The 23,351-nt window shown below is 38.1% G+C and overlaps 1 protein-coding gene across 2 annotated transcripts; it reads left to right on the top strand.

The window, feature by feature from the left end:
• The first annotated feature begins 2,129 nt into the window (after window positions 1-2,129).
• AKAIN1 (A-kinase anchor inhibitor 1) lies at window positions 2,130-22,767 on the top strand. 2 transcript variants are annotated; one of them, XM_019490587.2, is made up of 2 exons: window positions 2,130-3,202; window positions 16,506-22,767. In XM_019490587.2, exons 1-2 carry the CDS (start codon window positions 3,187-3,189, stop codon window positions 16,691-16,693), a joined length of 204 nt encoding a protein of 67 aa, XP_019346132.1. In that variant the 5' UTR covers window positions 2,130-3,186; the 3' UTR covers window positions 16,694-22,767. The 2 variants fall into 2 exon arrangements, 1 of the variants encoding a protein (XP_019346132.1); XR_009460766.1 differs by lacking the exon at window positions 2,130-3,202 and adding an exon at window positions 11,664-15,766 and having other exon boundaries at window positions 16,506-16,577.
• The last annotated feature ends 584 nt before the right edge of the window (window positions 22,768-23,351 follow it).

Below are 23,351 nucleotides of genomic sequence, written 5' to 3'. Positions count from 1 at the left end.
TGATGCCTTTGTATTTATTTTAGTGCTTATTGATTTCATTTGAAGGAGGATTTGTGCTGAATTGTGTTAGATCTCCACATTTATCATATTTTTATCATTAAAGTTGTGACACAATTTGGAACACTACAGTCCTTCCATAAGATAAGCAGAAACCTAGCATGCTTTTTATATTAAATTTATCTTAGCATAGAAATTTGGATTTTTATTAGTAATGAACATAAGCCAGAACAGCTAAGTAGATTCTAAAATGGAATGCCCACATGCCTTATGTGGAAAATGTAGGAAGCTAAATATGAAATTCCAGTAATCAAATAAGATATTGAACTATGCATATATATAAATATTTAAACACCATTATCTACATCCTTCAACAAACACTTCAGTCCCTGGTTTTTCAGTAAATGCAAGGCCTCTGCTCAGAATTCACTGGGAGATGGTGTCACAAGATAATACATGGCTTCCTGGAAACCTTTTGCTTCAGGAAATCTATTATCTCATGATAAACAGTAATTTGTCATTAGCCTGGTTAATAACAATGCAGATTAATAGGTTTATTTTAGAATAAGCAGATTTTTAGCTTCTTTTTGCCTTTCGTCTGGGTATGTCTTCACTGAATACTTGAAGGAAGAGTCCAGACAGCCTACATGACATTCAAAGTACCTTTACAAATTTTGTTCCACTAAACAAAAAGTATGCCTTTGTACTGATAGAGACTCCTGTTTTGGTTCAGGATGATAGAATATATGTTTCACATCCAGACTTACTAACAAGAGTGTGAATTATTATAAACTATCATGCTTTGCTTGTATTTGATGTGGATGCTTATCAACTAGGAGTTGGTTAATTAAGTTCATATAGTAGAGTATTGAGATCTGGAAGTATGAACTGATGAAAAATGAGAATTTGGTTGTTCTGAAGCTGATGCACTGGTGATGGTCAAAGAGAGTGAGTTCAGGGTCAAGTTGGGGCAGCATCTAGGCAAGACTAGGTTATGTGAGTGGCCATCTGGAAAAAGAGAAAGCAAAAGAGAAGTCAGGGTAAGGATGCAGGTGGTGATAGGGAAGCTGAAACTGCTGATGGTAAGATTTTGCATGAGAGGGACGTCATAAGAGTTGCAACAAGAGAGATGGTAGATGAAGAACCTAGAGAGCAGGCAGTGAGCAACATGGAGAAAGAGAACAAACTCCAAAAAGAGGAAGATTAGTTATTGCCAAAATATCAGTATTTGAGTTTGAAGGTGATGTTTTACATGAGTTGGTGTTCTAATTTACTATTGGGTGTGAAGTTTTTGATGTGGAATGGTAAATTAACCCCCCCCCCCCCAATTTCAAGAAATAATTTGGATTTGGTTTCTTTTTCTCACAACATAACATAAAAACAGTCATGTTCAGTGTATGTAAGATGGGTAAGTGGAATAGGAGGGGAGTTACTGTAAATTTGTAGGATCTCTATAAGTCAGGAGTGCTCAACCTCTAGCCACCAGCCAGATCTGGCCTGTGGCACCATGTTATCTGGCCCATGGGTCTGGAAATTTGTTAGTAGGGGAGCAGTGGCACCACTCCCCTGCTGCCAAATCTCCAGACATTTGGGAGCTGCAAGCCCTGCATGCTGAATCCAGTGCCTGATCCCAGCATGCAGGGTTTGATGGGAGTTGCACCAGGGCCCAATCCCAGCACACTGGGGCAAGAGGTGGCAGTACTGGCCCCTCCCGGTCCCAATTCCAATGTATGGGGGGCAAAAAGGGGTGGTGCCAGGCCCCCAGGGTCTAATCCGGTCTGCAGACAGGCTCTGCACCACTCACCTGGCCCAAGGGCTGAAAGGTTGAGTGCGTAACTGTTATGATTGCAAAGTGTATTGCTTATTATAGCAATGCTCTTAAATTGATTTTTTTAAATCAATGGTTTCTAATTCCTTTGAATTAAGGAACCTGCCTGGAAACAAGTCATTTTTCATCAGTTATGATCTGCCTGTGGTGGCCATTTCTATTTTAGGGACAAAGTTGTTCTGCAGAAAGTTGGGCTCCTGTTCCATTGCTCGGTGTGACTGATCATAAAAACCAAATAGCAATTTTCTGGGAGGTAACAAGGGGCTGGTGAGGGTAGGACAGGGAGAGGGGATCTTTTTCCCTCTTTCCTGCTTTTCCTATTTCTCTTAAATTAAAATGGCCTGCACTGCTCAAAACTAGGCAGGCCACGGCCCCTGCTATCAGTTACATATATTATGCAATTTGCTGGTGAATTACACAAAAAATTTAGATCGGTCACATGTGCAAAGTAATGATCACACCATTCACTGGTAAATCATGCAATAAATTTAAACTGGTCACAGGTGCGAAGTAACAATCACACCATTCATTGGCGAACCGTACAATAAATTTAGTGCAGTCACACGTGCAAAGTACTGATCACACCATTCATAGTGAATCCCATAGTAAATTTAGACTGGCCAAGCTGCAAAGTAATGATCACACCATTCATTAGTGAATCCTGCAATAAATTTACCCTGGCCACACATGCAAAGTAGATTGCCCCGTTCATTGGTGAATCGCACAATAAATGTAGGCTGGCGGCAGTGCAAAGTAGCAATCATACCATTTCCCTGTGAATCGCAGTAAATAAATTTGGAGCCACCCCACGTGCAAAGTCATTTGGACAATAGGGGCTGTCCAACTGCACAAAAAAAGAGGCAACCAGCTCAAAAGTTACTGCTTGGAAATGGGCATCACCTGTAGGGCTAGTTCCCAGGCAGCTTTCATTTGAACCTGAGCTTTCCACATGTCAAGGCCACACGTGCAGCCGGGGGCCCCTGCTACAGCCTGACCCAATTAGCAGGGGCTCCGCGGGGGGCAGGCAGCACTTCGCGGGGCGCTGCACGCGAGTTCTTCAGGAGCAATTAGCTCGTGGCCCCGCTGGGAAGACCTGCTCTTCCCTTCCCCCTGCCTGCGGCGGCGGCCGAGCTGTTTCCCTGAGCGGCGGCGGGCGCGGGGCGGAAGGGACGAGCCGAGCTCAGCTCCGCGCCCCCGCCTCGCGCTCCCGGAGCGGTGCATTGTGGAGGGCGGCCGGCGACGCTGGGACCTGTCCAAGGTGCTGCCGCACCGCGAGTCCCTGCAGCTCCCCCGCCCGCCCCGCGGCCGCCCTGCTCCTCCCCGCGGCCGCCTCGGCGCCCCCTCCCGCGGCCGGGAGCACCATGGTGTTCGTCCCAGGTAAGGCGCTCCCCTCCGCTCGCCCCGCCTGGCTCCCGTCCTCCCCTTCCCCCGGGGGCTCTGGGCTGCAGCTCCCTGCCAGAGGGCTCAGCCGCAACTCCAGAGGAGGCTGCGGCTGTGGTTGCGGCTGTGCGCCATGCCCCAGAGGGCAGCTCGCCCTGTCTTTTCCCCCCCCAAGGAAGGGCAGCGGATTGGTCCTAGGGATGTTTCAACTCCGAAGATGACCCAGGTCACCTCTGGGACTGCACCTTCTGTGCCCAGGGTGTGGGAAGAGAGGGAGATGCATCATAAAGGCGCCTAAGTGCTTTGGGCGCCTGGCTCCCAGTGTTCAAAGCGACTTCGGTTGCCCAAGTTTTTGCCTGGCAGTGTGTACAGCCAGCCAGACGCTTAGGACATGCTTGAGTCTGGGAGCATTTCAAGGGGACGGCTAGATAGGAGATTCTCTCCAATCAAGCCTCACTAACACAAAACTAAGCCCCGATTGGCAGGACTGGCCCTGTAAGCTTAAGATGCACAGAGTCGTGGATACCCTGGTTCAATGCCCTGCTCTAGAGTGGCCTTAAACTCAGCCCATTTTGTGTGGGGAGGAACAAGGATGGGCCACTTGGTAGCTTCAGGATATCATTTTTTATTGTATCACACCACATATCATATCATATCATATATCATTCTTCTTCAATATAAACCTTTGTGAGAGGGAACTTTCCATTTCTCACCTCATGCTTAAAGATACATAGCAAAAACGCCAGGTCAGCGAAAGGGATGTAAAAGAGGTACCTTGAGATTGTTCAGTTGTTCAAGTTTTTAGTTCCTAGTCTGTAGTTTATTTTGCCGCCTTCAGAAACTCGGTGGCCTGGTTAGTGAAAAGATTGGAGTTCAAGATGCTAAGGGATGTAATTCACTCATAAAATAATATTTTTGATGGTGGAACTGGTTAACATTAAGTTGAAAGGCTGAGCATTCTGAGAAATAAATACCCATTTTCAGCCATCCCAACATGTCTTGTATCTCAGGCTGCCCAGTTACTTGCTAATTAGATTCTTTCCTGCACAGATGGTCTTGGATCATGAAGAAAACCAAGGAATCAAGTTGTTTATCTTCCTGAACCAGACTCTGTTTATTGTAGCACACCTTTCAATATCACTGGCCCTCTTCTTAATTCCTTTTATCTGACAGTTCAGCTGTCTCTCACCATTAAGCATAGCCAGTATTTTTTTTAAAAAGTGTCATAAGACTGGAGCACTGCTGAAAGAGATTATTACTAAAATTAGGAAAACACCCGCTTTCTTTTTCTAAAGCATAGCAATAAACTGACAGCAAATCTTCCATTAATAATTACTCTGCTACACAAAACATTTTTTTCACTGTCCTAATCCATAATGAAAAAAAACTTGTTTTATGCAATCACTCTTTTTCAAACTACTATTACATAAAGGAGAGTCATTAATTTCCTTGCTAATATTCTTTCATAGCCACTGGTGTCATATTGTAGATAGCATAGTGAATAGGGATTTATAGGAGGTTATAAATCAATCATGGAAACTTGACAGTGTCCTAAATGGAGAGAGAGCAAGCTTGAGTGGACTGCATTTTTATGCAGTTTTTCTTCTCAGAAATCAGACTTGGTATTATTTCTATTGTGGATACAAAAGAGCCGGAAATTATTTTGTAAATCTATAGCTTTTTAATACTAGCTATGCCACAAAATATGAATTCTACGTTTTTGCTAGGAGCTTCATTCTTCAATTCAAGCTTTCAGCTCTTATCTCATTGTGAAGTATTAGCTGGTATTCTATTTCATTTATTTGTCTTTCACAGTGAAACAAAAACCACTCTAAGTGGTTATGTGGTGATTCCCTTAGGCTTAACATAAATGGTAATAATTCAGTTGCCACTGGTCTCAGGAAAATATATATAATAGGTTTAAACACAGTACATCTTGTTTAGCTGAAGGCTCTAAATTTTTGCATATGAATAAAATGAGATGATGACTAAACTATTGCACAGCACTGACTTGACTTACCAGTGTGTTGTGGTTGTGGGTCTTTTTTTCCTCCATAAACTATTCATTGGAAGGAATTATTTCAGGTTTAAGTAGAACCTTTAAAATGTAGACTCAATTGACTATTCACTAAACAGTTATTTTCTGGAGAATTGCTATTGCCTATACATGTATTTACCATCTCTCTAGCTATTGCACCCCGCATGCCGCAGTCCAACCAAAACACATTGAATTTATCATTGGACCTAACGAGAAGCGACATTAAGTGTTTAAAAGAAAATGGGCCTGATCCTTTCTTTACACCTCTGAAAAGTGGTTTAAATGCTAGCTTTCTGATATGGTCTTTTTTTACACCATTTTTTATTTACTTAAGACAGATGAGTAAAGAAATGTAGTTAGCTGTGTTAATGTGAAGTTAGACAGAGGGCAGGGCAGTGTGGCACTGGATAGACTAACACATTTAGAAAGGCATGAGCTTTCCTTGGCTACAACCTACTTTGTCAGATGCTATGAATGGACTTGTAAAGAGTGGAGGTATGAAATAGAAAGACATAATGTCATTCAAATGCAAAGGTTAGGGACATAGAGAGGAAAGAAGGGGCCATTTCTGAGTTAGGCGAAGCTGATTGAAGGGATCATCAGGGATAAACAAAGCAGGTAACTCATTGAGGGAAATAGGGGTTATAAAAGTGGGTCCAGGTAACACAATAAGAATCCATAATCTTTGCTGAGATGATACTTAACACCATCCAGTCTGTGGATGGTTTTTTTGTTCAGCAGTTTCACATTCAAGATCGTTTTTAAAGTTTTGTTGGTTAAGAACAGCTACTCTGGCATCAGTGATGGAACGTCCAGGGAGGTTCAAGAGTTCTGTAATAGGCCTTTGTGTTTTTCTAGAACTGATGTCAAATCGGTATCCATTCATTCTTTCATGTAGGGATTATCCCAACTGTCCAAGGTAGACAGCACTATATAGGAATGATATAAAACAGTTATGACATATTTGACATTGGTAGAGGAGCAAGTGAATGACCCTATATATTATAATCCATGTTGTTTGGCACAGTGACTGTAGTCTGTGTTGATGAGACGCAGCTAGCATCTGGGTCCATTGCAAAGCTGGATGGCTTGGTGAGAATAGGAGTTAGGTAGTCTGTTACTGGAAAGAGCTGTATTTTCTATATCCAGTTCCTCTTTAGTACCCCTGCTCTCAGTGTGTTCATAGTATCTGAAAAAGCAGGCTGTAGCCTATGAAAGCTCACGCCTCTGAACAAGTTAGTCTATAGGTTGCCACATTGCCCTGCCTTCTGCTTAAGACAGATATAAATGATGATATAAAGTGTCAGAAAGTGAAGGAGCGAGTCCAATAACAAAAGGGCATGTTTTAATATAACACTTTCACGTTTGTTTTGATTTGAATCTAAATTGAATCTAAGTTGAATTACAATTTCATTTCATTACAATTTACTACATTCCTTGATCTGCTGACCATTTAGATGCCATGCATTGGTGTATGGGAACTGTAAAGCCAGTTTACACGGAAAGTTCACATTGTAGCCACTTGACATCATACATGTGGTGCAGATGTTTTATGGCACTCCTATCTTATTGGAAGATTTTCCTTTTTAAGAGGAATGTATTTTCATATTCTGGCTATTTCTTTGTCTTAGGTAAATTGGGATTGTTGGAGAGGAGGAAAAAGCTTTTAGTCTCAGGCCAGGTCAAAAGGGAATGTTACATCATCACTATGCAAATAGCAGTTTTTCTTAGGAGTTTTTGAAAAAAATAATGAACTCTAGACTTAAAAAAATCCATGCAAACACACAGCTGATCAACGAAGTCCATCATTATGGCAATTCCACAATGTAAAGTTCTGTTTGCAGGATAATAATTACAAAATTGTTAAAGTAGGTGCTTGTTTTGAAGCACAAGGCACAAATTATGAAAAGATAGTGATAATTTATATGCAGTGAGAAGACATAAACGTAATTCATTCCACACTGAGGAATGAGTTTTGGAAAGTGACATTCCTACTCCACTACCTGTTACTTTATAAAACTGTGGCTAGTTATTTCACCTTCACAAAGAAACATTTAATCACATCCTTCAAATGTTCCTAACAAGCACGTAACAAGAAGTACCCTACAGTACTATTGAGAATTACACTTTCTTTTAAAACTCCTATTTCAGTCACTTTCACAAAAAAATTGCCTTTGAAGGTTTAGCCTTCCATGTTGATTCTTAATCCAATGGTAACTTTTTTCATGTGGAAAGGTTGAAGAAAAACAATCAGTCATGTTTAATTTATTTAAGCACCAAGGGGGGAAAAAGTGCCTTTCATTCTTTAAGGACATTTTCTGACAGTATTTTTCACTTGAATCACTCCAACCATTTGGTTTTAAACCATCAGTATGTGTGTATGTTATATAACATGTATATTCCTGCAAGAGAATTACTTCAGTTTCAGAAGTGAATTTGAAAATAAAGTTCTAACGCTATGAATTATATATAGTTTATATATTTTTATTGATAAAAATCTTTGCATACCAGAACCGACTTTATGAGATAATTCTAGTAACTTCCAAGAATTCTGCTCTGATGGGTTCATAGAATCTAAGGTCAGATGAGACCATCAGATCACCTAGGCTGACCTCCTGTATAATATAGCCATCGCATTTTATGCAGTTACCCTTGCAATAGACCTAATACTTCTTTGACAGAAGTAGGATTTGTGTTTTGGCTAGAGCCTGTTTTGCAAAAAGGCATCTAGTTTTGATTTTAAGACATCAAAAAGAATACACTACTTAGTAGCTTTTTCCAAAGGTTAACCACTCTCATAATTACATTTGTGTTTAATTTCTTATGTTGTATAACACTGTGCTCCAGGCATTGGTTATTATTCCTTTTTCCATTATATTAAGGCCTTTAGGTACTAGTGTTTGCTTCCTATTGTAGGCAAGTATAGAATGCAACATTGACCATGCAATCTTGAGAAAGAGAGAAGTAAGGTAGGGGTTAGCTAGATCTGGCAGTATTTTTATAAGAGGCTCATTGTATAAGCACATTCCTATAACCTCTATAATGTGGATTTTTAATTCACAGTGTTCACTTCTCCACCTTGTTCCTGAAGCAATAACCCTGGTAGATTTTCAACTAGATTTTCATCAGCACAGCTGTTTTTACAATGTTTAAAGCTAATAGTGTAGCCAACTTGCATAATGACACTGCAGATCACAAGTGCATCCTGTACGAAGCAAATTTTAGGAATCTAATTAAACTGCAATTGAAGACATAGCAGCTGCATGCTGAAGCAGATGTGCTTACTGGTCTGAATAATCCTGGTCTCATCTAATTGAAAAGCTGAGGTTGAGGCCTGGTATGTAATAGGATGTGACCAGTTCATGATCTTTTACTTTTTAAATATATTATTGCAATGACTGCCCTGATTCCTAAATGAATAACTCAAGACTTTAAGACATTAGTTAGGGCAGAGAAAATTTCTTATCTGTAACTATTGTTTTGAAGATATTTCTTACATCAGCCCCTCCTAAGAACTACTTCAGGAACCTAAGCCCTTTGTTGGATGTATCCATTTCTCATGCTCATAAAATATTTTCTGGGGTAGATGTGGTCTATGAGCTTTACCCTAGCTGTGGAACTGCATCAACACAGGATTACTTGGTAAGTGGTTAATAGTATAGCTACTGAAGTATGCAATGAAATCAACAAAACTAAAGAGCAAGTCAAAAATAGCTGCCCTAGTTTTAACTTGTTTATGGTTTTAGTCAAATACTGCAAGGTACTGTGCTAAATATGTTAATATATTTCAAGTTTGAGAAAAAAAAACTATTTTATCAAAATACTGGGAGAAGGAACCTTTCTCTACTGGAATAGTAGGCTGAATCCTCAGGTGATCTATTACCGGAACTCCTAGCCAGGTGCTCAAAGTTCAGTGGACTCTGTAGAACGAGACGTGTTTAGGTCTTCTTATTGTATCTGAATTACACTACCTTTAGCATACTTCTTGGCACTGGCTCTGCATCTACTGAACACAAAAGTACGCAGTGAAAAAGCAAAGAGAGTGACTTAGCTTGACCTCTAAATTTTTTGCCTTCAGGTCAGTAATGAGGGTTTTTGTTCTAGAGGAAATGGCTCTGCTAATGTCTACTGTAGTTGTTCTAGGGATAAATAATACCTCAGTTTTTAATAGTCAGGTTTTGCACCATTAATGGGAATTAAATTAACTTACTGAGAAATAGTGACATCTGGACTTTTAAAATATACCTTTCTTCTTGTTGACTTGGGATGCTATCCATTCTGTTAAGAATATAGATAAGTTAGTCAAAATATTGGGTCAAACTACAAATTAGGAGTCTGCCTATAGTCATATTTCACATAACTATATATAGTCTCATTTGAGGCAACGTAACATTCCTTCTAGTAATTTGTACAATTCAAGAATGTATTGTGTGTTATAAGCCTATAATTGGAACAAGATGTGTATCAGTACTGGCAGAAATGAAGTTTGACTAGTAGTAGACTACTTGAGGTTTCTGCAGGATGTTTTTATCTAAAGTCAAAGTAGGTAAGCTATATTTTTGTTTTATCTGACCTCACAAGTATCTGTAGAAATGTTATTGGAAGATACCCTTTATCTCCACCTACGAGAAACCCTGAAATCTGGGATGAATTAGGCCTAGTAGTTCTCTTCTAGCTCTGTTAGACAAGAAGTACCCTACGATCATCTACTCTACACTTTTTTTTTCTTGTGAGATGCATATTTCAAAAGACTATGCCTAATTCAGAAAAACTGTTGAACACATGAAATCATCCGTGCTGATTATTGTATTTATTCACCACTTGTCAGGGTGTCACGCCTCCAGCAAGCCTCTTTTGGCATTTACTCCAACTTCCTAACCCATTATAAGTATAATCCTTCTCTTCCATAAGATTTTTCTCTATGCTAGTTACTCTCTGGTAAGAACACATTTGATATGAATAATTAATGACAGAGTTCTCAGTTTTATTTTTAGTAAACGGTGTATTTGGCTTATTTAGAACTTGAACATTCAAGGTTCAACATTCAGATCCTTTTTTTAAAGATATGAATGACAAAGTATTACATCAGACATTTTTGGATGGCTTATACTTCCATCTCTGTTCTGGAAGTGGAGCACAGAGACATAATCCCATTCCTGGAAGTAACGCGCAGCAGCCCTTTCATAGACATAGATTACCTCCCCCCACCACCCCTCCCCATGCTGGCTGCACTGTGTGTTGCAGAACTGGAAGTCAGGGCAAAGGCTTTGCTAAGGTTATGATATCCCTACATATTTTAATAAAAAGGAATGCTAAAACTTCCCCAAATTACAGTATTAGGAACAAATGCATCAATAAATCTTAATTGTAAACACAGAAGAATCCCATGTTTCAGGCTTTTTACTGGTTGCCGCTAGGGGCTAGCAATAATTTTTTTACCTCCATAAATTTATTATGTAGCTTCTGTTTGTGTGGTGGTGGATTCCCCCACCCTCCAACCTTCCCTTGAAGCACTGAATATTAGCCATAGCTCAACATGACTTAAGGCGGTGGTGTGCCGAAAATCTCTTGGGTGTCTGACTGGCTGGTCTGACTGCCAGGTTTGAAACCAGAAAGAATTTTTTTCCTATGTCAAACTGGTAAGGATCACAGTGGTTTTCTTACTTCCTCCTCTATCTAGAATCATCAGAGCGTACTTTAACCTAACACAATCTGTTGCCGTTTTAGTAGCCAAGGCATTGGTGGTACCCTTCTCCTTAGCTTGAAGGATTTATTTTTAGGGTGCTTTGTGGCTGTTATGTCTAACAGCAGCCAGAGTAGATGATCTTGTGGACTCTTTTGGACAAATAATTGCCCCACATTATGAAACTACTTGTAAGTATTTTTGATATCTTAAATATCTTTTTCCCCTTCCTCTGGGCATCAGATTAACTAGCCTTGTCCCAAGATATTCCACAGTAAGTCATAGCTTTGTGACCCTCTAGAAAATAGAGAGTCAATATTAGACAGACCTTTAATAAAAAGAAAAATAAATTTGTTACTGTATCTACATAATTTATACTTTATCTCTAAAGCCTACAACTAGATCTCTTGTTATTGGCTTCTACAGAGAGATTTAGCTAAAATCTGCCCTTGTTCCTGCAAGCAACCTAATGGAATTGATTATTCATGTGTCAAGTTAAGCATGCATGTGCGCGTTGGTATGTTTAGGACACTGGTGACTACCACAGTCAGTCATAATATAAAATCAACGAGCACTGATAAACATGGGGGAAAAAAAAATAGCGCTTTGCCAGAAGAGGAACCACATCACTTTGGCCTGCCTCCCAAGGGTTTGTATAGATTGCATACTTCACCGAGGCTTTTTGGCACTTTTCTTTAATAGCTGATTGATAAAAGCCTCACTGAATCAGCTATTAGATAAAAGCACCAAAAGGCCCTGCTGAAGTGTGCCATCTATACACAGATGCTGGGGAGCCAGGTCAAACTGATGTGGTTCCTCTTCTGGGCATGCGCTGTACTCAGTGTCGGGCAGGGGTGGGCAAAATGTGGCCTGCGAGCTGGATGTGGCCCCCCAGGCCATTCCATCTGGCCCATGGGACCTGTAAAAAATTTAGAAAATTAATATTTATCTGCCTCTGGCTGCTTGTCATACGGCCCTTGAAGGCTTGCCAAAACTCAGTAAGTGGCCCTCTGCCCGAAATAATTGCCCACCCCTGGTGAAGGGGCATGCCAAGCTGGAAGTAAAATGCTGTTTGGGAGGGGGGTTTCTATGTCTGTCAGCAGTCAACATGACTAATCCATGCCCTGATTTATGACTCCAGGAAACCTTTAAATCTCTTCTCAAAATCTACTAATTTTGGTTGGGTTTTCAGTATTGAAACAAATTAAATTTGCAATTAATGCAGAAGCTTTTTTATCTTTTGCTGGGAGTTATGTCTACAGAATCATGATACACGTTACAAAATACCCTAGGGAAGAGCCTTTAGTAAGGTTTTCCAAATATTAGTCTGGTGGGTAGACGAAAATATCACTCTTCCAGCTGCTGTTGCAAACCTAGAAACCAAAGCACAGCTCTTCATTCTCAGGAATTAGGGGGACGGGGGACATCAGAACTGATGCAAAAATCATTAATAATTACTGTAATTATTCTGTAATTATACTGTGTTATTACGATAGATCAATACAAACTCACCTGGCTCTTACAGTTTTAAAAATATCTTAATTTCTATACTCTTGATGTTTGAAGAATATAACTTATTTGTATTGGCTATTTTATTAAATGAGATGCTCTGGCTAATTAAAGAAATTTCAAGAGGTTTCTGTTTTTCTGCTTTCTTACCTGAGGAAAGAATCTGATGCATCTCATGTCATCTGACCCGAGTGCTCTTTCCTGCCCAGGGTAAGGGGTTGGACTTGATGACCTACTGAGGTCACTCCGGCCCTAACAACTATGAATGTGTGTCAGCAATGATAATACCCTGGATCATAAAACCCCCGATGTAGGTGTACAGACTCAACAAAACTTTTAACACTTCCATTTTGTTTTAATTCTTTATACTCTTGTTTTTTATGCTATACTTTGGAATATAAGCATCAGATATTAGCATTTGTGCTTTTTATATACAATTTCACTATACACTATTTGAATACACTTCAAGTTGTGAATGAACTATGCAGGCAGATTGAGAGTATGACTTTTGATCAAATGATTTCTAATCAATAGGACTGTTTCCTCACAGGACACAATTCTTTGTACAAATCACGAGTTTGGTATAGACGTAGCCTTTCTTTTTCAGAGATAAAATTATAAAATATGTTAAAACAGGTAAAATACCTTCCATTTCTTTATAATTGGGGTTACAAGCAAAAAGGAATACAAGGAAGCATTACTGAAACCAGAAGCTTTTACAAACGACAGTTCTCTTTCACTCCTCTTAGCAAAAAAAAGAAAGAAAAAGCCGCCACTTCACAGCACCCCTTACAGTGTATTTGGTTCACCCACTCAAGCAAGCAGTTGACTGCTAAAAAGAAGAGCAAAGAGGCTACAACACAACCCTACAAGGCAACTGTAGTTTCATGCTGTTTCAGCATGAAACTACAACAACATTCCTGATACTCATGGGTGAGACCAAATTCTAAAGCACTGCCGCCATGGAACTAGTTTAATTTTTCTGATATTATGGGGAAACTATTGAAGTTAAAAAGTTAACATCTCTTCCTAATAAACACCAAATTATTTGGAATATGCAGTATGAAGAAAAACCAAAGGCTGAACTTTGGCAAACAGAGAAATGATGGGATTAACTTCTGCTTTAAGTTTCCTGACTAAATGCAACTCCTTTAATGGCCTCTTTTAAGTAACTAAGGTAAATAGTTTTGTGGCATTCAGTTATGATAACTCAGTTTGCCTATTTATAAATGATTTAGGTTATCTGTGATACCCCAAACACAATTCATCAAGACTAAATTAAATCCTTTTGCCTATCTATGATGTACTGAAGCAGGGCTGCCACTAATCTGGGAAGTAAAACCAAGGGTACAATGTCTCTCAAAGGTGTAACATTAGAGAGATGTGCAGAAGAGATGTCTGAAGTAACTGTTCTTTATGTCCTGGTCAAGTAAAGCTTTCCTTTACTTCAATAATTGTCATAATGTTGCTTGCATCTAGCTGCAGTTTCTTAAGCCATGACAAACTCCCCTGCAGCATACCCCCCCAACTAAGTAGGGATTTCAGCTTCAAGGTTGACAATTATTTTGGCCTGTCATACCCATTCTTGCTTTCCTACATTATGAATTATTTACTGAACTTTAAGATACAATGAACTGGTGCTCGACAACTTGAAACTCCTCCTTCGAGTCTGTGCACTGCATGGCCACATACCATCAGGCCCAGGCTGGGCAATTTAAAGTGAGTTAATGAAAATAACATCCCTGTTAAGTCCTTTTCCATCAGTGCAAACCAAGAGTGTTGCAAACTAAGGACCTGATCCTGCAACAAACTTCATATTCACGTAGGAGCCCATTTGTCAAGAGGTTGTTAACAAGTTCAGTACGGTCAATACCTTGTAACTGTTTCCATAAAGATATAAAACAATTGTGCCACTTTAAACCATACTTCAATTACATATTCTCTTCTCTGCGTCTATTAATATTATACATGAAAAGGTTAAGTTAGTTTTCATTTAATCATAGTTTCTTTTACCCACACTTCCATCCTGGTTTCAAATTTAATTTGAGCTTTCAGTTGTTGATCTCTGAATCTCATTTTAGTGTTTGTCATTAAATGATTTAAATTGTTTTTTTTACACTGCAGAATATTTTGTTCATATGCACATCTCTATTCAGACTAAATCATGTGAAGATCAAAACTGTTGTGCCACCTTGTGCAAATAAGTAGCATAATACATCATCTAACACACTAGAACAGAGGTTAATAAAGATGTTTCTATTAAAGGCTGAGTCTTCTAATCCAAATATATGTATTCATAAAAACTATGACAAATGTTCTGGATGGAAAATATACCTAAGTACTATCAATATGCATTTTAAAAATACTAATTTGCTTGAAAGTTAATTCAGCCTTAGAAATATTTACAGAAATTAAAATTGTACTTAGATCTGAGAAATTAATCCTTGTATCTTTAATCAAGAATTCTAAATTAATACTCAGACATTTCTTAAGAAGATTATGTTAAACACTGTTTATGAAAAGGCAAACAAAAACATCTTATAAAGAGCATATGTTGTATTTATGTTTGCTGAAATTGCTCTCCTTGTAAACCAGAACCTTAAACTTTTAACCCCTGACTTCCTTTCTTCTTTAAAATGCATAGCCTTTATTTATGCAACATGTCCTTATAATCTCTGATGTTCTCCCATAAGTTATGTGATCATGTATCAACATGCATCACATTTGATTGCATACCTGTGTGAGGAGATGAAGTTGAACCCTAAAGATAAAGGCTGTGCACCTACTTGTACAGCTGCTATATAAAATATCCATTGCAAAATAGTAGTCAAAATTTCATAGATGAAAATGAAAAGTCATGGGTCTTTAGGTAGAAACAGAAGTAGTGTACTGTAAGACACCATCGAAGAATTAAAAACAACCATAGGTCCTGAGAGGGAGAGGGATTAAAAAAATCTTCCTTGGGTAAATTTTCCTAAGATATTGTCAGTGCTGTGATTTCTTTCAGGTGAATAAGCAAAAGTGGTGATTTGAGTAATAAAAGGATAGTTGCTGTAGAAAAATAATCTAGAAAGGAACATTTTCGTATGTGTCTTGAACCTATCCCCCTGCAAACAGTTCAGGGCAAGTGATACCTAATACACTTTCTCCACAGTCTAAGATTTTCCTCCAATATACCTTATTGACCATGCTGCCATTGCTCTCCTTTAGTTCATGAGAGACGTGGCTTCAGTTTCCTGCCAAGTATCTGATTCTACTTTCACTAAACTCCATTTTACACCTGTGTAACTTCATTGACCTAAGTGGAACTACTGACTCAGATCCGTTAAATGTAAGCAGAATCAAGCATTTAGTGGGTTAGCTTTACAATAACACCTCATCATTTTTTTGCAAGGATATGGGAACAAAGCAAGTGAGAATTATTGGTTCAAAGATTTACAGTAGTATGATAACCTTGAACATGCTTCCTTCCTGGGGCATATGAGCATTGTTAAAGCTGGTGTGTAGCAATCTGACATTAGCAACAAAAAAGAATGAGAGGGATTTGATCACAAGATGCAAAAATTTTGAAGTTCAGGGGTGGATAAAACAGCTCTGGTGTGTGCATGCAAAAGTTTCTGTTTGCACATGGGATGGAGGCTTTTATGCAATTTTTATTCATTTAATCCACTCTGAAGTTCTTCTTTCTGTAACCGTCAGATTTTCTAAGGGATTTTTCCTAAGTGTCCCCCTAAGCTCAAGAAACACAATGGAGAATCTGTCATGTGCCAAACAAGCTACTCTTGGACTGAAACCACACTAATTGCTGTAACTTAAAGAAGTCCTATCTATTTGCAATTTTTCCCCCAAACCAACTAGCAGGTTCCCTTCATAAAGAATAGCTGCAGAGCCAGCCAAGAGTTTAACAAGTCAAGTGGAAACACATGGGAAGGGACACTATCAGTTTTAGGGCAGAAGGCAGAGCAAGCAGGGGGTACCTTTCTATTAACAGATTGTTAAGAAGTTTTTCCTTGCACATTTAATTCGTTTGTAGGAGCATTTTTTTTACATTTACATTTTTTCCTTGATAGGTGAGAAACCTGGAAATGAACAAGAAGTGAGGTTGCAGAATGCCAGCAAGCAGATAGTGCAAGCTGCTATCCTACAAGCTGTACAACAAGTCTCCCAGGAGAATCAGCAAAAGGAGAAGAAAATAAACAGCAGTGTGAGCCTCCAGCTAGAAAGAGGGGAATTAACCAAGAAACATGAAAAGAAGTAAAGGCATGAACCCTTTGTTCTGGTCCTCCAGTTTGAAGTAATTCCAGCCTTCCTTTTAGTATCAGCTGTTGTTGCCAGTGCAATGTTACTACTGTAAAGCAAACCAAAGTATAATCAGCACCTAGACCTAGAGTAAAACTGCAATAGTCCTCAGCTGAGAAATATTAAGTGCATTAGGTGACTAACTTCATATTTATGCAGTGCCTCTTAAACATAACAGAAAACAATACTATAGCTATACAAGTAGTTTCAAGCACAATCTTCTCTAAAGGTAGTTTTATATTCAAAAGCTTGTTGTTACTGCATTTCTGTATGAATGTTGTGTGCTTCATCTGTGTCTATTCAACAGGCAAATATCTTCATACAGTTATGGGCTTCCCAAGGATTATCTGTGTCAACTGAACTATGTGTTGTGGCGTGCTGGAGAAGAGCTTGAAACATGAGTCCGTATTTTTTTTCATTGAGGCTGGGCTGCACAAAATAGGAGCAGTAAAATGGATTTGGAAACTTCCAAGAACTAATCTGATTTCAACCCAAGAAAGTGTAAGGTCTAGAACTATGATCTAGAACTACTGGGTTTTCCTTTTTTTTAAGTATCTTGAAGCTGATCTAAATATTTAATCTGCACAAAAGTCATTTGTGCCTTTTCATTTTGTCAATATTAAAAGAAGACAGGGGAGGTATTATACAGGTGCCTAACTCTTCCTTTGATTTTGCAAACATATCTATGCTTAGATTTATAAGAATTAAAACTAATGTCTAAAATATTTAAAGATTTTTAATTTAAAATTTATGAAAATTCTGGTGGATGAAAATATGCTGTGAATTAATCTGGGCATTATAGTCATTTTCCATTTGCTGGGTCTAAAATAACTTCAGTTCTGTACAATTTTCACATAAATTCACTTAAATGGCAGTACACTTGGTTGGGGTTGGTACTTAAATTCCCTTACATTCTAATACCAAATTGCTGTAGAAATGCACAATAGCCATGGGAAAAATGTATTCAATACTACTTTCAATTTATGCTCAGCAATTAAAATGTAGGTTGTATTCTTGTGCCGGTGACATGAAGAACAGGTTATTCAGGTCAAGGAATGACCTATACAGTTGCCTCAACAAAATGTCTATATTAGTGGACACAATGACAAGCAGGGGTGTGTGATTTGTGGAGCCACAAACTACATGTGTGGAATGTTAAAACATGGCCCATGCTGCAAATTTGCAGTGTGAGGACAAAATTTGCTACTGGGATTTCCAGGTAGCAAAAAAAAAGTGCTAGGAAAAAAAGCGGCACAGCACATGCTACAATAGCATGCACTGGCACAAATGGAGGTTTGGTCCTCCAGTGAGACACTCTGGCTGCCATCCAGAGTGACTCTATAGTCCATTTCTACTCCAGCTACTCCAGCATGCCAGGGGTCAGGAGGAGCTGGACAAGGGCAGTTTGCCCACAGCAGGAAAGTGTGTCCCACACCATATTTGTGCTGCTAGTATTTGTGCCACTGCAGGTGCATGCCCTGGCACATCTGGATGCGGCCAATGGCTGCGAGTCATAGTCTACGTAGAACGATTTCATTTGGAGAAGGGGAGACTAGCTTTTCTAACTGCCTTTGCTACTCATGGATAAGTTTCTTAGAGAATCTTTTGGTTTATGGATGAATTGGCTATTACACAGCACATCCCACAGCTAGTGCTGAAAACCTTCAGGGGTCTTTCTAGTGGCTGAAGTCTTAACTTCTTAATATCCACACATGCTATAATGCTAACCTCCTAAATCTGCATGGTTGTAATGTCTTTAACTGATTATTTACACCAGATAATAATATATCTTATTTTACTTAGGTAACTTAATCTATTTTAATCTATTTCAACAGGCAAAGAAAAATAATTCCAAATGATAAAACTAGTATTTCTTAGCTCTTAAAATATGAAAAATTGGACAAACGCTAAACAGCCTTCTCTTGCTCATATCATAGTGCATTTTACCATGTACATTTTCCGAGTGAAACATCCAAAACCTAAGAGAAGGCACAAGTTAGTAGATCACAAGTGCTAGCCTTGGGTTGAGGGATGGCTCCTTTCTAGGCAATCAATATCTTACTAATCTCTCAGAAAGTTTAAAGAGCTGGCTCAAGAGTTAATGGCCAAGTTTGTGAGCAGGCAGGGACTATTTATGATATGATGGTAAGCTGGAAAGATTTTAGCACTGAAGGTGTCATTTTCCATTTATTATAAAGTTGTTTTTACATTGTCTTTTTAACGAAGAAATGTTTTGTGTTGCACAACTTGAATGGATGGGAAAAAGGAAAGCAATGTTCAGATTCCCTAGACAACTTTTTCGGAGTGCTAGAAAAGAGACCGGGGGAAGATAAATGTAGAACTCAACCTAAGCACTTAACCTAAGACTAAGATATGACAACAAGTTATGTTTAATTTCTGGTGTGAGATATATCCATACATTTGTTCATAATTTGGCAACACACTAATTATATTGCATATAGATTTTATTAAGACCTAAACTGAATATTGCAGCTAGAGTTAGAATATCTTGCATAATTGTTTATAAAATCATAAGCTGGGCAGACAACATGTTAATTCAAGTCTTTTTTTTCAATGTCTAACTGGCTTTCCAATATCACAACAGCACCTGAAAATGGAATTTCTATCCACAATAATAAACATATGCAAATTATCTTAGTGTCCTTTTGTATGTGGTAACATCAAATACAACTGTCAATGAATTAATACACTCTAGTAAAGGATTTTTTAAGTTAAACTGACAAAGGTTATTCACATTTTGGAAATGAAAGCACTCGGGATAGAATATGTGCTTGAAAAAAATATGGCACTTGCTACAAACCACAGGTTATCCACTTATGCCCTGATTTGGGGTAGAATCTATGAGAGTAGACCCACAGGCTCTTGCCTCACCTCACTGACCAAAACTAATCTTTGTGAAAGTACAGGGATCCATAACCACACAGCTGTTTGTACAACCAGGTGCTTAGTGGGTTAAGAAGTGGTCCTCTGGTAATATATTCCTGCTCACAGTAGCAAGGGACTATCAAAAGCAGAGTTTCCTTTCAAGTTATTCTCATTAGTCAGGTTGTGGTTCTGTTTTGCTTGCTTAAAAATGGAAGTGTTTCATTCTCCTCATACTTGCTTTCGTAGAATTTTTGTCCTTTTAGAATTTAATTGGGTTTCATGTATGGACTTGCTAATCCAAGACTAAAAAAATACCAGTTCACGTTTTTTACTTATTTGACTAGCACTTCAGGGACTTTACAGCATACTTTTCCTTTTCTGTTCATTAAATATTTATGCAAAACAAGCTGCAGCTACAAATTAATGTTATGAAAGAAAGGAAGCATTTTTCAACGGTGTGTGGCAGATGGTCTCTTTACTTACATTAGACCATTTAAAACAATGCAACCTATTTGCATTTGCTCAAGACTAAAGCTGAAAGTAAAAGCGGCAAAAACACAACTTTTTTGTGTACTGAGAAGTTTAAAATCTGATGTAAGCTGATAGCTGCAAATTTGTAAAATATACGTATGGACTCTGCTGATTCAGAAATATCAACATACCCATAAAATGTTTTCTGCATGCATCTGTAACTGAAAACCATACAGAATTCACAATTTATGTAGAATGCAGCTGTTTGGCTGGTGTTGTGAGATGGAAGGAGAATATTACATCAGTCTACTGAAGCCTTGTCATGTTCCCTGCCTGATCTTGGATTCAATTCAAGGTACTGATTGCAACGTATAAACTCTTGGTTAAAATGAAACTGGTCCTGTAAGGAAGTTATGGCCAAACCCTTCCTGTGTTTAATCATATAATTGACCTCCTGCACATCTGCTGATTTCTTTTAGTAAAACTTTGTATCACAAGGGACATAGGAGACACTTGTGTATCACACTACAGAACCAACCTAGCCCACAGGTTTCCAAAGTTGTTAATCATAACAACGCTAAGCTTCCTAAATGCATATCTAGTAAAATCAAACAAGCCAACATTCTTATAGGAACACCCCTAAATATATAATGGCCCTTAAGTCTTAACTAAAAAGTATACACATACACACATTAGAACAGTAAGAACCAATCCAGATGAAGACATGCCCATTCTGTGTTATGGTTTTACTATATCCTTTTATCATCCAAATCAGAGCTTTCCAAACTTTTCATGTTGGTGACACACTTTTTAGACATGCATCATTTCACGACACAGTAATTCAGTTTTACTAGCAAGCCGGAGGTTAAACTAACCCGTTATAAGAGATATGGACGCATACATAAATTGTAATAACGAAATGTATGGGGACACAACATATCTCATGAAAACCTTTCATTTATATTTTTAAAAATATATGATTTGTAAGATAATAACATACAATGTTGTCTTTTATGAGTAACAGTATGTAAGTATGTGCAAGAATTAAAAAAAGTTGAATAACACCAATAACTACTTACCATTTTAATGGGATGTATGAGGTTGATGGGATGAACACAGTTTCTGAATATTTGGTGGAATATTAGATAAAGACACTCGCATTTCGTCATCAAGCATTTTTAAGCTTCCACGTTTCAGTGTCTTTAAGTTTGCCATTGTTGCAAAGGATACTTCACAAATGTATGTAGTAGAAAACTGCAGAAGAATTTTTAACGCTTTTTTAGCTATGTTTGGGTGCATTTTTGAATTGCGAATCCAAAAGCTGTCTAAGTCACCCTCTTCATACATCATTAACAGATTTCGATCATTTTTTTATGTCAGCTAATTCTTCTTCTTCAATAAGTGAAAAGTTCCTCATTGCAGTTGAAAGAAATGGATTTCTGATCCAATCATAGTTTTGGATTTCAACATTTGGGAAGTAATGCTGAATTTTCTCTCCGAGCAATGTTAAATGGTCAACAATTAGCAAGCTGATCACATTTTAGCTCACACTCAGCAGTTTTGGAAAACATTTCAAAATTTCCTTCTTTCACTTTCCTTTTCCAAATTGCTATTTTGTCTCTCATAGCACAAATTTTATCTACCGCTGTTAAGATATTTTCTCCTTTTCCTTGCATACTGGTGTTTATTTTATTCAAATGTTCAAGTATGTCAGCAAGATATGCCAATTTTGTGCACCAAAGTTTGTTTTGAATTAGATTGCAGAATTCATTTTGCTGATTTTCCACAAAAAGTTTAAGCATCATTTCCCTCAATTCGTATACACGACAAAGCACTCGACCTCTTGAGAGCCAGCGAACTTCTGTGTGTAGTAGAAGCTTTTTAAACCATGCCCCCATTTCTTCACAAATATGAGCAAATAATCTTGATTGAAGAGGTCTACTTTTAATGTAATTGACCATTTGAACCACTTTGTCCAAAACTTTTCTTAATTCATTTCCAATGGTTTGCGCGACTAGTGCTTTGCGATGTAAAAAGCAATGAGTAATTATAATATTTTCATTCTCTTTCTTTGCTAAAGCTATAAAACCTTTTGTTGAACCAACCATTGAGGGTGCGCCATCTGTGCATATTCCTACACAATTTAACCATTGCAAATTATTTTCCTTCATGAAACAATCTAAATTTTTAAATATATCTTCACCTCTAGTTCTCATTGGAAGTTCTAGACAATACAAGAATTGCTCAATAGTTCTGTCAGTATGAATGAAACGTATAAAAACCAATAATTGTGCTAACCCACTGACATCTGTTGCTTCGTCTAATTGCAATGTAAAGATCATATTATCGTCTTGAAAAATATCCTTCATTTGCTGCTTAATGTCATCAGACATGTCTTGAATACGTCTTCCAATCGTGTTATCTGCCAAAGGGATTTTATTAACTTCCATCTCAAATTCGGGCCCAAACATTGTTCAAACAATAGCACAGCAAGATTCCTTTATGGTGGTTTTGGCAATAGTGTGTGGGTCCTTGTTTTTGGCAGTTATTTGAGCAACCAAGTAACTTGCCTTTTGAGCTTTCTCTGATGTCTTTATTCTCTTTGTGAATGATGCAGACTGCTTCTTTATAGATTTTGAAAGCTCAATAAAGTATTCTACTGGTTTTTCTGACAAATGACTGTGTTTTGAGGTAAAATGACGCTTTAATTTATTTGGTACCATACTTTCATTTGCAAGTATATCCCCACAAAATAAACACTGAGGACAAGGATTGTTTTCATTACCAGAAATGTGAACCCCAGTTTCATATAATCTTTATTGTATAAACGAGGCTTGGAAATTTTTCCTTTACACTTCTTAGGTACTAATACAGACCGTTCAACAGTTGATTCTTGCGTAGTTTCCTCTATAGCGGCTAGATTTTGTTCATCGCAAACGTCATCTTCACCAGCTTTTCTTTTCTTAATTAGAAACTTATCCATTTTATGGGTAATTCAACTGCAATTTAATGAATAAATCTATGCAAATTTATTTTTAGGTTTTAGCATTAACTAAATATGAAAATAACAGGACTGTTTTTAGCACTTATCTTTCTCTGTTTTTTCTTATGAAAATAACAGCACCTGCGCTCCACTCCCACAGTGATAAAGTGAGATAAAGATAGGAATCAGGACCAGGAGAAAATGTGAAAAATAAACAAAATTAACTAAAGTATTTACAATACATATTAGGACACATAGGTCCAGGTAGGAGCTCAGC

The sequence above is a fragment of the Alligator mississippiensis genome, chromosome 3 (assembly GCF_030867095.1).
Source record: "Alligator mississippiensis isolate rAllMis1 chromosome 3, rAllMis1, whole genome shotgun sequence".
In the NCBI taxonomy this organism is placed as follows: Eukaryota; Metazoa; Chordata; order Crocodylia; family Alligatoridae; genus Alligator; species Alligator mississippiensis.
This window is presented reverse-complemented; position numbering and strand designations above follow the sequence as displayed.